Below are 13,079 nucleotides of genomic sequence, written 5' to 3' on the forward strand. Positions count from 1 at the left end.
AGTTTCCTACCGACTTCTCGCAGAAAATAAATTTCCAACAATTGCAAGCAAATAATAAAAATAAAAATGTAAAAACCCAATAGAAAAACGACATAAGGAAATTGTCAAGATAATTCAAATGTGCTCAACAAAATGTTTCCTGATGCCTGGCCTCAGCAAACGAATACATCAGCCGCCCCAACAGCAACCCGAAGAACGACAACAGCAACAGCAAAAACAGCAATTGAGAGCAGTGATAAATTGATTAACAAAAATGTTGTGCAATTAAACATTTGGCTACAATTGTATGAAAATTTATGCAAATCAAAGCCGAGCGATGACTGCGTGGCAAGAAGCAACAATCAGAGGCCGCCACCACCACCAGAAGCAGCAGCAACAGCAGCAGCGACAAGAGCAGCAAGAAGCAGGAAATACCAACAGCAGCAGCGGCAGCAGCACAAACACCATCGTGGTTGCCACACACCCAGCAACGCGTCATTGCAATTTGCATTTAATTGTTGTGATTATCTTGGCCTGCTGCACACGCTGGTAAGTACGAAGTATCTAGTATCTTGTAGATAGAGCAGCTCTCACTTAAGCCCGAATCCATCACAATTTACGAGTATGTAAAGCAAAGCTCCCGAGTGTAAATAGCCTGTCAACAAATTAACTTCAAGTCAAGCTCATTACCCTCATGTTATATCGTATGTTGCTGGAGCTGTTGCTGGTGCTGGTGCTGCTGCTGCTGGTTTGGTTTGGTGGCGAGTTAATTAATTAAACGACAAGCTCCACCAACAGCAACAACAATCAGAGACTAGGGGTTAATGTTGCTGTTGCAGCGACAACAAATTAATCAATTGCTGAAGAGGCTGTCGCTGCGTCCGTCCGTAGGCTGAGGGCGAGAGAAACAGCTGTCAGTGTAAGGTGTTGGCATAATTAATATTGATCTAGTGATAGGTTTGGGAAATTAAGCTTACCTAATTGTACTTGATTAAAATGAGATTGTTGCGGTCATGGTGTCTGCGCCTTCACACATGATTCTCCCCTATGGGATGGGCAATTGTAGCAGAGTAAATGAGCAATTGGTTGGTATACAGCTCGTATAGGAACTGTAACAGTGTTTAAGCAAGCATTCACATCTCTAGAATCCATCACGAACAAAACATACAACATTAGAAATAAGGAGGATGGCCAATAATTGTACAGGTATTACTATGAATACTTGCGAAATATCTCTACTAATTCTCATAATATGCAAGAGCGTATATTTATCGACTATATCGATTTATTTGTTTAGGAATTAATTATCATAAATCTGCCATAATCTATTACTTAGTCTCAACCAAATGCCTTTTGGAAATAGGTTTAAAGGCACTACTAATCGGTTTTCCAGAAAAAAAATTAATTGAAACCTAGTAATCGCACATTCACGAGAAAGTAATCGCATACATTCGAATAAAATCGGTTGTAAAACTTACCATAAACATAACAAAAATGGCAACTTACGCGTTAGTCCGGACTCCCAGCAGCAAACGCCATTTTGGAACGTTCAAGCAGCGAACAATAAGATTGCCAAAGGCTCCCGTAGTAGACTACTCAATCCGCAGTAGATGATTGGACTCTGGCTCTGGCTCTGGATCGTGTGCCCCCTCTGTACTTGCACTAGTGTGGGGCCATGGGGGCCTACACACAATTGAGCTGATTTCAATTGCAGGGTGGTCCCTGGTACTCAAGTTTTATAATGCGCCTGGGCCGCTGTCAATCCGTGTCTCAGTCCTGGGCCTCAGCTCTATACTCAGTGCGCAGTCAGTCAGGCGAAGCGGAGCGGAGCAGGGCGATGTCTGTCGCTGGAGTCCGGACCGCCGCCTGCCTGCCTGCCTGACTGGTTGACTCGCCTAGTAGTTGCAGCTTGTTAATCTCGTTACTCGTGTTCTTCTTGTTGTTGCTGTTGTTGCATGGGGTTGTCAACATACTTTTTGCACTGCTTGTTGACAACGGCGCAGTGAACGTTGCAGCGCAGAGATGCAACGAAAGAACGTTGCAGCAGAAATGCAGTCAACTCGAGACAGTAAAAATGCACGCTGAAGCTGAAGTGCAGCCTGCAATTCGTTGGCATCGTCATCCACCTCCTTGTAGTTGCAACGTCATAATTGCAACGCATAATGAGGCGCAGACACACACACACACACAAAAAGCAGGGCAGCGCAGAGCACGAGTCAGGTGTTGGTGCACCGCAATTTGCCCGTTTGAAATGCAAATGAATTGTCAAGCTGCCACGCCTCTTGCCACCTCAGGCCACTGCAGTTGCAACTTAATTGGGTGCATGTGCATCCACACACAGCCGCATGCACCGGCTCATTCCACAGCCAGGATTTCACACGTTCAAGTGTCCTCCAGCCTCCATCCAACACGCTGCTGGCGTATGCGCAGCCCGAGCCGCTGCTACTTTCGCAGTCTCTTCAGCAACGAAAGAGCCATGTTCCTGCACAGCACACAGATTTATACACATTGTAGCACTAAAATATTAACAATAAGAAGTAATAATGCCCGTAATTAGAATGTAAACAAAGCGCGCGATATCGATACACTGTGTGGGAGATATCAATAGTATATATCGCATAAGAAACATCGATAGGCTTGAGAGCCGATCGAATCGGCCCCCCCTCGCACAAAAGATAACCGGCAATATGGAAATCCATGCACACTACACTTGCCAGATTAATGTTACACGTTTTATACAATTTATTGGGAAAAAAGCTTTTAAAAACGCAAACGATCATATTCGATTAATATCTAATAGCAAAGAAATGTAATTTAAATTAAAATTCAAATATTTTGAATTGAAAATTAAAGATCTTCATGCAGCTGCCTAATGAATCATTTCACTTTCGTTAGAAATACATTTTGTTGCTTAAAAATATGCGATAATTTTATTTAATTACTTTAAAGCTCTTTTTGGGGTGGGGAGGCATGGAGATGAAATATTTCGATTTTCAGCCTGCTGCCATGCCAGGTCACCCTGTTTAGTCGGATTGGATCAAAGACATTCCTAGCTGTTGCTGTGGTCGCCAGAAACCCCTTCCCTGCTGCTCGCTGAACCCCTCTTCGAACGGACTGCTGAGGAATGTCTCCACAAAAGTTATCTACCCAGTCTGAAATGCTTCAATCTCTGTATCTGTCTGTATCTGCATCTTTCGCTGTGTGTGCGTGTGTGTGAATCTGTATGTATTTGGGAAACATTGTTTTGCCTAACTGGGGCTTAGGTCTATGGCTATTGGCCATGTCTGTATATAGTTCGGTGAAGGCATAAACCGAAATAACAAAAATCCTTGATTTATGCATGGGCTACCGTTTGACAGACCAGACTCCGAAGTTCGAAGTCCGAGAGTGTAGAACCAGAGACGAAAGAGTTAGGTCTACTCTGGCGGCGCCTATTAAAGCCTCAATCTTTTTATGGCATTTCAATAGAACTCGCGAGCGTGAGAAAGGACTGCATTGGCAGCGGCAAAAGATGTTCAAGTTATGAAAATCAAAATGAAATTTAAAGTTTGCCAATGCCGGCTTTTATCTTGGACCCAACACTTTGGACCTGATAACGTCTTTGGCGGGGAACAAGCTCAGCACAGATCGATAAATTTTATAAGCGAATCAATTGCATTGCTATCGCATCGCGTGAAATACGCAAACTCCAGACCGCTGGCTCACAGGATCTGTGGAACTCTGGGACTCTGGGAACTGGATTGTCGAATGGATGAAATGCATGACTCAGAGACGCTCTGGCTCTGACCGGCGGCTGGGTCGGCGGCTCGCTTCATTCACTTTGTGTTGCTGTGTTGCTTATCAGTTTTATTGAAGTCGGCAAATGGCATTGGCATTGGCATTGCCAATGGTAACTAAAAGCCATATGCTTTATAAAGCTGTTAACAAAATGTGCATCAGTTTAAATTCTTTATCGGGAGAGATGTCTGGCCGGTAGACGGGCGAATGCCAATGCCCAGCATTGCATACGAGTAGTATATTCGTATCTCAGAAACGTCAGCCAATTAAAATGCATTTTGCCTGTATTTCCTTTTTTATCATCTCGTTTTTACCCTGTTGATATTTCTTTTACTCTTATAAATTGCAGTTTTGTTTGCTTGATTAGCAGATGATGATAATAGCATTGGCTGTGGAGAGAGGAAAGATAGGAGTTTGCAAATATATTGGAGAAATTGAAAGCAAGCCGTATATAAGCAGTGCAGTCTATAAGCAGTGCAAAGTACTGAAGTGCCATAGCAAGCAGCTTGCAATCATTGCAGTCATCTCCAAGGCTTACCCAAATTGCAAAAAATTAAAACAAAAAACTTTTTAGCGACAACATTTTCGTAAATTACAAATGAACCTGCTCTGCGAATCTTTGCCATCTGCTAGCCAGACAACGGCTGCAGCTACTCCCGCTCCCGGGCCGTGAATGGCATACAAATGATACCCAATGCTGATGAGGATCTCTAAATCTTACTCTCCGGAGTCCGGACTGCTGGAGGACGTGTGTGAAAATGGCACGTTTCTACATTTGAGGCAGTGTTTCGGTCTTACATGCGACGTGCCACAATTAACCCCTGGAGTGTGGTGCGGGCAGGCGGACGAGGTAGTTTAGGCATTAAGAAAATACACACATTTACAAACGAAGAAGAAGGCAGACGCCATCGAGCATCACGTATACGCCCGGTATTCCTCCCCGACCAAAAAACAAAAAAAAAGCTGCGTGTCGTAGATCAACGCGATGCGATGCGATGCAATGTGCGATGTGCGATGTGGCAATGGTCTGAGATCCCAGCCCCAGTCATAGCCACAACCATAGTGACTGCCACAGGCCCGATGAAGTTGTTCAACGTCAACTGGCACTCACTCAAACACAACACACCACACCACAAAAACCCGTATCTGTATCTCTGGCCCAAGATCTGAACACCTCAACTCAACCCAATCTGACCTTGAATGCCATGCCGCGCTCTTAAATGGGTTCAGACCCAGAGACCTGGGAATAAGTTCTTGGCAAACAGTACACCCCAACATCCCATCCCCTTGGTCTATTTCAGATCAAAGAACCTTAACCATTTTTGGAAACTTCTTCTCGACAGATGAGCCAGTGATTCATCGTCCAGCGATTTGACAAGATTTATGACAGCTTGCCAACAGTAACAGAAATTATATTTAGCTACTGTCTGTCTTTGTCTTTGGGTTCGGTTCGTGTTTCTCGATTAAATCTGCTTGCAAATAAAAGCAAATTTAATTTCAAATCTAGAGAAACCAAAATGAAATAAAATTAAATTACTCTACTCTCGAGTATTTTGAGGTTTTTTCTTGTCTGCGGTTTATGTGCCAGAAACTCAAGGTTAATTACTGTTTCCGAAATTTCGTTGGTCTCAGTTTTTCGAGTTTAATTGCCAACTGCGGTGGCTGTAATTAAATTTTGATTGGAATTTAAATTCTCAGCGATTTCTGGGCGATTTAAAGAGCTCCAAATGTATCTGGAAAGGAAATGCTTGGGATTCTAAAAGATATCTCATTATATCTAGAAAAAAATTCTTTTGGCGATGAATTCCTGTCAATCTACTAGAATTATCACTCTCGAAAGGAAATTCTTTAGCGATGTGAAAGCTATCATATAATATCATTAAAGACTTAAACTCTTTTTGACATAACTTTTTTTATATTGATCGCTTGTGCTTGTAGGCTCTATGGCTTACCCGACGGTCGTGCCACCTGCCGTTCAGTGCCTGGTCTCACCAAGGATCAAGTGGAGCTCTGCTACAAGGCGAGTGATGTGACAGCAGCCGCACTCGAAGGACTCGATATGGCCATACGTGAATGTCAAATACAGGTACAGCAGATACAGATCTCGTCAAAATTCTCTATAGCATACTTTCAAGATTCACTTAAATAGAGTACCATTAAAATTCTCATATATTTTCCTTGCAATCTCTCTCTTCCTCAATAGTTTCAATGGCATCGCTGGAACTGCTCATCGCTGAGCACAAAGAGCCGCAATCCGCATGCCTCCAATCTGCTGAAGAAAGGTAGGTTCCCAGGTTCAGGCTGCCCCGCCTACATTGGTAGTACAGTGGTACTGTGGTAGCCATGGCCACAAGCCATTAAGCTGACACTAAAATGTGCAGTAAGCGTGGCTCAGCTTTCACGCAAACAAAATCGCTTTATGGCCAAAGTCGACTCCGCCAACTGTCAACTGGTTTTGCGGTGGATTTTTGCCCAGAGTCGAGTGGAGGGTGGAGGACACATTGGCGGCCCACACGCAAACCGCCGCTAGGCAAAGAGTCTAATTAAAATTGCCCATAGCGGAGACGTTTGGTCAAGCAGACAATGTCCAAAGCTATTAACCGTCGCATTATTAGACACGACATGGCATAAAAGCCACAGCAGGAGCATCTATAGTTTCTAATGCCCCCCATCAGCGATACCGGACTAGATCAAATTTCTATGTTTTTCCAGTAGGAGTGTTGACTGCGACTGCAACGGCGACTGCAACTGGTACTGGTATTGGTAGTGGTACTGGTACTGGGGTCCATCGTTTTGTCACAGCCCGGTGCATCTGAAACGGCGGCGATACGAACTTTGACTTTGATATCTTAATCTGTCCTCGAGGCATTGTGTTACAAGTGACTGGGCTGGCAACCTCTGATGCCTTGATGCCTACGCGGCGTGTGCCTTATGACAGATAGATCTCACACAATCACCAGTGTCGTGGCGACATCGTAGAGGCATCTACAAAGAGCTTGCCGCATTCTAAGCCTCTTTTGTTGGCCAAACAACAAGTAGCGGTAACTCTGATCACAGGCGCCGATCCCTTGTTTTGTGTAAAGTTGCAAGATTTCTGCTTTTGCGCGCAACTTTTCTAACTGACTTCTGTTATGACTCATGCCAGAGTACTGTGCCGCTTTATATGGGTAGCAAGGGGTACAGCTAAAGGTTTGTTGTCCGTTATCTGGAATTTGACCAGTTCTTCTGAATATCTGAGTAACTTAAACTGAAAGAAACATAATGCTTCACTTAATTTTTTTCTAAAGAAGTGAATCAAGCAAAGCTTCATAGAAATTCATATACAAAGCAAATAATAAACCCCAAACTGTGGTATCACAGCCTCTAAAACTTACAACAAATTCGTAGACTTTGTCCAGAACTTCATGCCACTTCTATGCGAGTGTTTTACAGTCCCTAAGCAGAATGCTTCATTAGTGAAATTATGCATCATACGATTGCTGTAAAAATTCCACAAAAAAAAAAGAGGAGCAGAAGGAAAGGAAAACACAATGGAAATGCTCAAAATGGCGGCATTGCAATCCAGATGCAAACGATATACGAGTACGAGTGTATAGCCGACGTTGCTCAAGAGATTTCTCACAAATTTCAATGCGACATTCGGACAAGAGCAAACAGCAAACAGGAGCCTCGGAAGAGACTTCTGAAGTAAAAGGGAAAGGCTAGAGGACAGGCTCGAAACGGGAACGGGAACGGGTACGAGGACAAGCCGGTGCTCATCTCGTTTCGGTCTGGCAGTAAAGTCCGGCGTAATTTATTTGCATTCATCGTATAAATTATATTGTAAGCAAACCACTTCATTCAATTTCAATTTAAAAAATTGTTATCTCCGTTGACGGATGCTGCCGCAGCCGCTGACAACGTACAGGGGAACGAACGAGAGACAAACGAATGGGGGCTGGAAGACAGCCATGGGAGCGGATCGAATACGGATGCACAATCCACAATCCCATTCGCAGTACCAGTCCCAGTCCCGGTCCCAACATTGTCATTGTCGTTGTTGGGCCAGGCCGGTGATGTGATTATGTTGGAGGTTAAGGAATCTTTTGCTTAGTGGTGCTTCATTTGTGGGCAAATACTTCCATTACAGCAAATTCTGTGCATATTATTTGCATTTGGGGCTGCTTGGGGCTGCCGTTGCCGCCGCCGCAATCTTGAGTGGGCCATCATGATCGGTCCAAATGCCAGACAGAATCGCGCAGGTTAAAGTTAACAACATTGCCACAAAACAATGCCAAACCATAAATCTCCAAATGCATGCCACACCAGCAGCACTTCCAAGTAACTCTCGACTAGCCTTCATCCAATATCGAATATGGTAAACCCAAGCTTATGTCACCGACATGTCTGAGGATCGTACGTCCCGTCTGTCCCACTGTCCAATGTCCAGTGTCCACTGTCTACTGTCCACTGTCCAGTGTCCGTTTGTCAACCCGCCCGTTTCGTGCGTCCATTAAATAAGGAAGGAACTGCACATAACGAGAGTCAATATTGACAGGCAACAGCAACGCGTGCAACGACGACGACGACGAGGTACGACGGGAACGACTTATAAGGGCACAAAAGGCAGCCACAAAGTCAGGGATCGATGGACAGAGATCGGATCGGGCCAGCGATCGGTCGGTCGGGTCGGAGCAAACCAAGTGAAACGAAACAAATCAAGTCGCCGAGTCGCCAAGTCGAGTCGAGTCGCACAATGACTGACAATCGAAACGGCGCACGGACAGGTCAACTATTTTGCATACATATCTACTATAACTTATGGAACTCGTCGATCGTCGATCGTTGAGAGATCGTCGTTGCAGATCGCTGATCTTTTCTTTTTCGCTGCTGAGGCTGCTGCTGCTGCTGCTACCATGCATTATTGTCAATCAACTGAAGCTGGGGCCCCGGCACAAAAGTAGTAAAAGGATCGACGATCGACCTTTATCTTTGGGCTTCTCTATCTCCCTCTCTCTTTCGTTTTCTCTCTGCATGTGACAACAAGCGAGCGACGTATGTCGCAAACAATTACTTGGGATTGCAACACACGGGAGACAACGAGACATTGGAGACAGGGTACTCTGTAGACTGTAGACTTGAGCACAGAGACAGGTCGCCAAGCCAAGCCAAGCCAAGCCAAGCCACTCCATTCCAGTCCAGCGTCCAGTCAAGCCTCTACTCGATCGGTTTGGGGGCCAATTTATGCGAGAGAAGAGAGACAGAGAGAGAGAGAGAGCCACAGACCCCAAGGCATTGTCAAATGTAACTGTTGGCAATGATGTGATTTGGATTTGCAAATGGCTCGACGAGGGGCAAGACAAAGCGTGCATAAATCAAGTCCGAGATCAGCGATCAGCGATCAGGAATCACAAGTTGGCTGAGATCCGCAGAGGAGAGATGAGAAGAAAAGAGTAGAGCTAAGGTGGGCTTTTGGAGAGGCTACTGTTTGCCCTGATGCATTGATTGATGGCGTCTTAATCGTCAATCAAATGCGCGCTACACACACACACAATTTCCCATTGCACTTGCACCTTCGATTGCAGTTTGGATGGATCGATGGATCGCTGGATTCGTCTCCGGATGGGTATTGGTACGACAACTTGTCACAACATTGACATTTGCATTCGTGCGCATCCTGAGTGACGGACTGGCCGGCTTGACTGACTGATTGTTTGACAGCTGAGGAGCGGCGAAACAAGGAGAATGATGCAAGCCTGTCACATTGACATATGTACTGTCGCTCTCGTCGCTAGTGGCCGATCTGATCCCTGGTTTCTGTTTTCTGGTTTCTGATCTCGGATTGAATTGAGTTTGGTTTTATGCAAAGTGGCGCTGACAATTTGCATGTCAATCGCTTGACAAATGTTGCAAACTTTGGGGCCACTCATGGCCATGTCGGCCATGATTAACGTCAACTTTTTGACAGCCATTTGACAGCTGCTGTTGCTATTGCTGCATAAGGCATTTCAAATATCATATCTCTCTCTCTCTTGTGGGTGTGGCACACTGCACTGCCGTACGATCATTAAAAAGATCTTGTGTGGTGGTGTGGTGGTGTGGCGGTGTGGTGCTGTGGCCTGGTTGAACGCTTGTCCAGACCATGTCAAAGTCGAAATGCCGCTGAAATTCCCAGAGCGGCCACCGGAGCGCAGCACAGCGTTCGAATGTGCTGCTTCGAAATGCAGCGTTAAAAATAACACCGCATAAATTGCAATAGTTTCCCCAATGATTCCCCAGGGGTAAAAGCACACCTCTACCAGCATCCTCTACCCATCTCAAGAAACATTTCTTTCCTTTTAGGCTACAGGGAGAGCGCGTTTGCTTTTGCCATTTCGGCTGCCGGGGTGGCACACAGCGTGGCGAGGGCCTGCAGTCAAGGCCGTTTGATGTCCTGCGGCTGTGATCCGACCATCAATAGGAAGACCCTCAACAAGAACCTCCGCCAGTCGCTGGACAAGGAGAAGAAGCAGTTCTTGCAGTACTTGGAAACCAATCAGATTCTAACGCCCGAGGAGGAGAAGAAGTACGAGCGCTCGAAGATCGCCAGCCGGTGGAAGTGGGGTGGTTGCTCCCACAACATGGATTTTGGTGTGGAGTACTCCAAGCTCTTCCTGGACTGTCGCGAGAAGGCAGGCGATATTCAGTCCAAGATCAATCTGCACAACAATCATGCAGGCAGAGTGGTGAGTGCCTATCCGTCATCCAATTTCTGTTTCTCTAATAATTATTTTTATGAACCATATCTGCAGGCCGTTTCGAACAACATGGAATTCCGCTGCAAGTGCCATGGCATGTCCGGCAGCTGTCAGCTGAAGACCTGCTGGAAGTCCGCCCCCGACTTTCACGTCGTCGGCAAGGTCTTGAAGCATCAGTTCCGCAAGGCCATACTCGTGGATCAGTCGAATCTCGGCAACGGCGAACCCATTGTCGTCTTGAAGCGGGCCCGCAACAAAAAGTCAAATAGTGGCAGCAGTTCCGGCTCCTCATCCTCGGATATGGATGCCGTCGATGCGTCTGGCACGCTCGATGGCGGTGGTCTGGTGGGCGATCACGAGACAAGGCGGCACGAGGATGGCTCGGAGCGTGGCACGCGCCAGCCGAACGCTGATAAAAACGCGGCGCGAATGGCACGCAAACTGGAGACATCGCTCTTCTACTATCAGCGCTCGCCCAACTTTTGTGAGCGCGATCTGGGCGCAGATATACAGGGTGAGTCTGTATGCCTACTTTATCTTTTGTTCACATTTTACATTAGTTCCCATGAGATTCCATTCGGTGAGAGTCGGGTCCCGCTTCCTTCGGTCAGTTAGAATCGGTTTTTTTTACTGTGTCAGATCCGAAAAATTCGGTATTTCTTCTCGCTCACTCTGCTTTTTATTTTCTGGACGAGAAGAAAACGCAGGAATTTTCTTCGTACAGCGCCTTAAAATTCGTGCATGTATTCGTGTTTTACACTGATCAAAAGTATTAAAGAAGTGCATGCATGTGTATAACTGTGATCTTGAGAATACTGTGGATTAATGCAGGGATCTAATATGCATCTTCTGTTTTACTAATAGTCCTATTACCCGCACTCCCTGCATTGCTACTGTACACCCCGGCATTACCTAATTGGTTAATTTGCAGTTTTCTTGTCGTGAAATTTGGTTCAACTAATTAAAAATGATTTATAGATACGACTCGAGCGATAAATTTGATTTGGCTTTAATAAATAAATCACAAATGCAAATTAACAGCAACAGCAGCAGCAGCAGCAACAACAAATGCAACAAAAAAGCAAAAACGATTTATAAACGGGCTACCAAAACATGCCACATAACTCAGCAACAACAAATGCTGCGACGCATGCGCACAGCAGCCCCAGCATCAGCTTCAGCTTCAGCTCCATCTCGGATCAACTCGGATCAGCGCTGATCTGCTGAGATCTGGCTCGGGTTTTGGGGCTCGGCACGGCACGTCCACATCGACATCTAACATCTAACTGCCACTTGCAATTTTTGTTGGCCATTTTTGCTGTTGACACATTTGCAAATTATCAAAGACCGAGCGAGATGGAGGCCGCTGGAGGCAGCACCGGGGAAACAGTTTAAAAGTGTTAATTACGACGCAAATTTATAATTAATCGCCGTCCGAGCTCTGGCTGTGGCTCTGGCTCCAGCCCATCGGGCGTTTTGATTCATGTGCCCCGTGTGCCACGTCGTGTCGTGTCTAGGCAAATGATGGCAATTAACGTTGGCAATTATCGTCCAACAATTATGATACTTTGTTTATATGCCTTAGTTTAATAGTTTATTTATGGTGTTTTAATAGTCAGGCAACAGGCTGTCGGCGCAGCTGCCACTTAATCAAATCACAATGAAAGCTGTAACACCCATGTGATATCAACTTTTTCTCAATTAAAAACATATTACACCTAGATTTAAGTTCATTTTTTATTCAGGAAGAGTTCACTACGAGGCAATGCGTTGCCAAGGTCTGCCCTGAACCCGTCCTAAACTTTCGCCGCACTTCAATTTACCTTCTAACGTGCTCTATTTGCATCCCATTCCAGGCACAGTGGGTCGCAAATGCAATCGGAATACGACAACCAGCGATGGGTGCGCCTCTCTCTGCTGTGGGCGTGGCCACAGTCAAATCATCGAGCGACGGGCCGAGCGCTGTCACTGTAAATTTCAATGGTGCTGTAGTGTGGAGTGCGAGGAATGCCACGTGGAGGAGTGGATTAGTATATGCAATTGATAAGGAGATCGATCAGCTTTCCCAGCAATCCCAGCGGTCAGCGAAGAGGCAGAGTAAGGGAATGCCTCCAGAGGGATCATCACACACATAAGAAAAGACTTTTCTTCAATCTAAACAAAACAAAACACTTAACACAAATCAGTATTAAACAATAAAAATATGTTATAGGCCCACCATAAAAAACAGAAAACAGAAAACAAAAAACGATAATTGAAATGTGTAAATTCAATGATTAGTTTAGCAATCTCAAGACATATTGAAATATATATAAAATGAAATATAAATATATTTTGTAAATACAAATAATAAGATGCATAATTAGTCTGTCAATCAGCTGAGTTTCAATCGGTTTTCCATTCTGCATGTCTATCATTTTCACTCCCCAGCTTTTCCTTTTTTCCCTTTTGTTTTGGTCTGCACGTGAATGTCGGCAATGCTAATTGAATTAGTCGACTAAATAGTTGCCCAAGGTGCTTTTGCCCACCGCCGTACCGTGTTGGCTGTGGCTACTGCCCATTGATATTGAGGGGCTTCCTTCCTTGGGTTGGGAAGAGACCCCTAGT

The 13,079-nt window shown here is 45.2% G+C and overlaps 1 protein-coding gene across 1 annotated transcript; it reads left to right on the forward strand.

The window, feature by feature from the left end:
- Positions 1-12,762, forward strand: LOC108161552 (protein Wnt-10b). The gene is made up of 6 exons (XM_017295835.2): positions 1-528; positions 5,695-5,842; positions 5,960-6,038; positions 10,078-10,460; positions 10,527-10,986; positions 12,329-12,762. The coding sequence occupies exons 1-6, from the start codon at positions 287-289 to the stop codon at positions 12,514-12,516; spliced, it is 1,500 nt and encodes a 499-aa protein (XP_017151324.1). The 5' UTR covers positions 1-286; the 3' UTR covers positions 12,517-12,762.
- Positions 12,763-13,079: the final 317 nt, after the last annotated feature.

This window comes from Drosophila miranda, chromosome 4 (genome assembly GCF_003369915.1).
Source record: "Drosophila miranda strain MSH22 chromosome 4, D.miranda_PacBio2.1, whole genome shotgun sequence".
NCBI classification, from domain to species: Eukaryota; Metazoa; Arthropoda; class Insecta; order Diptera; family Drosophilidae; genus Drosophila; species Drosophila miranda.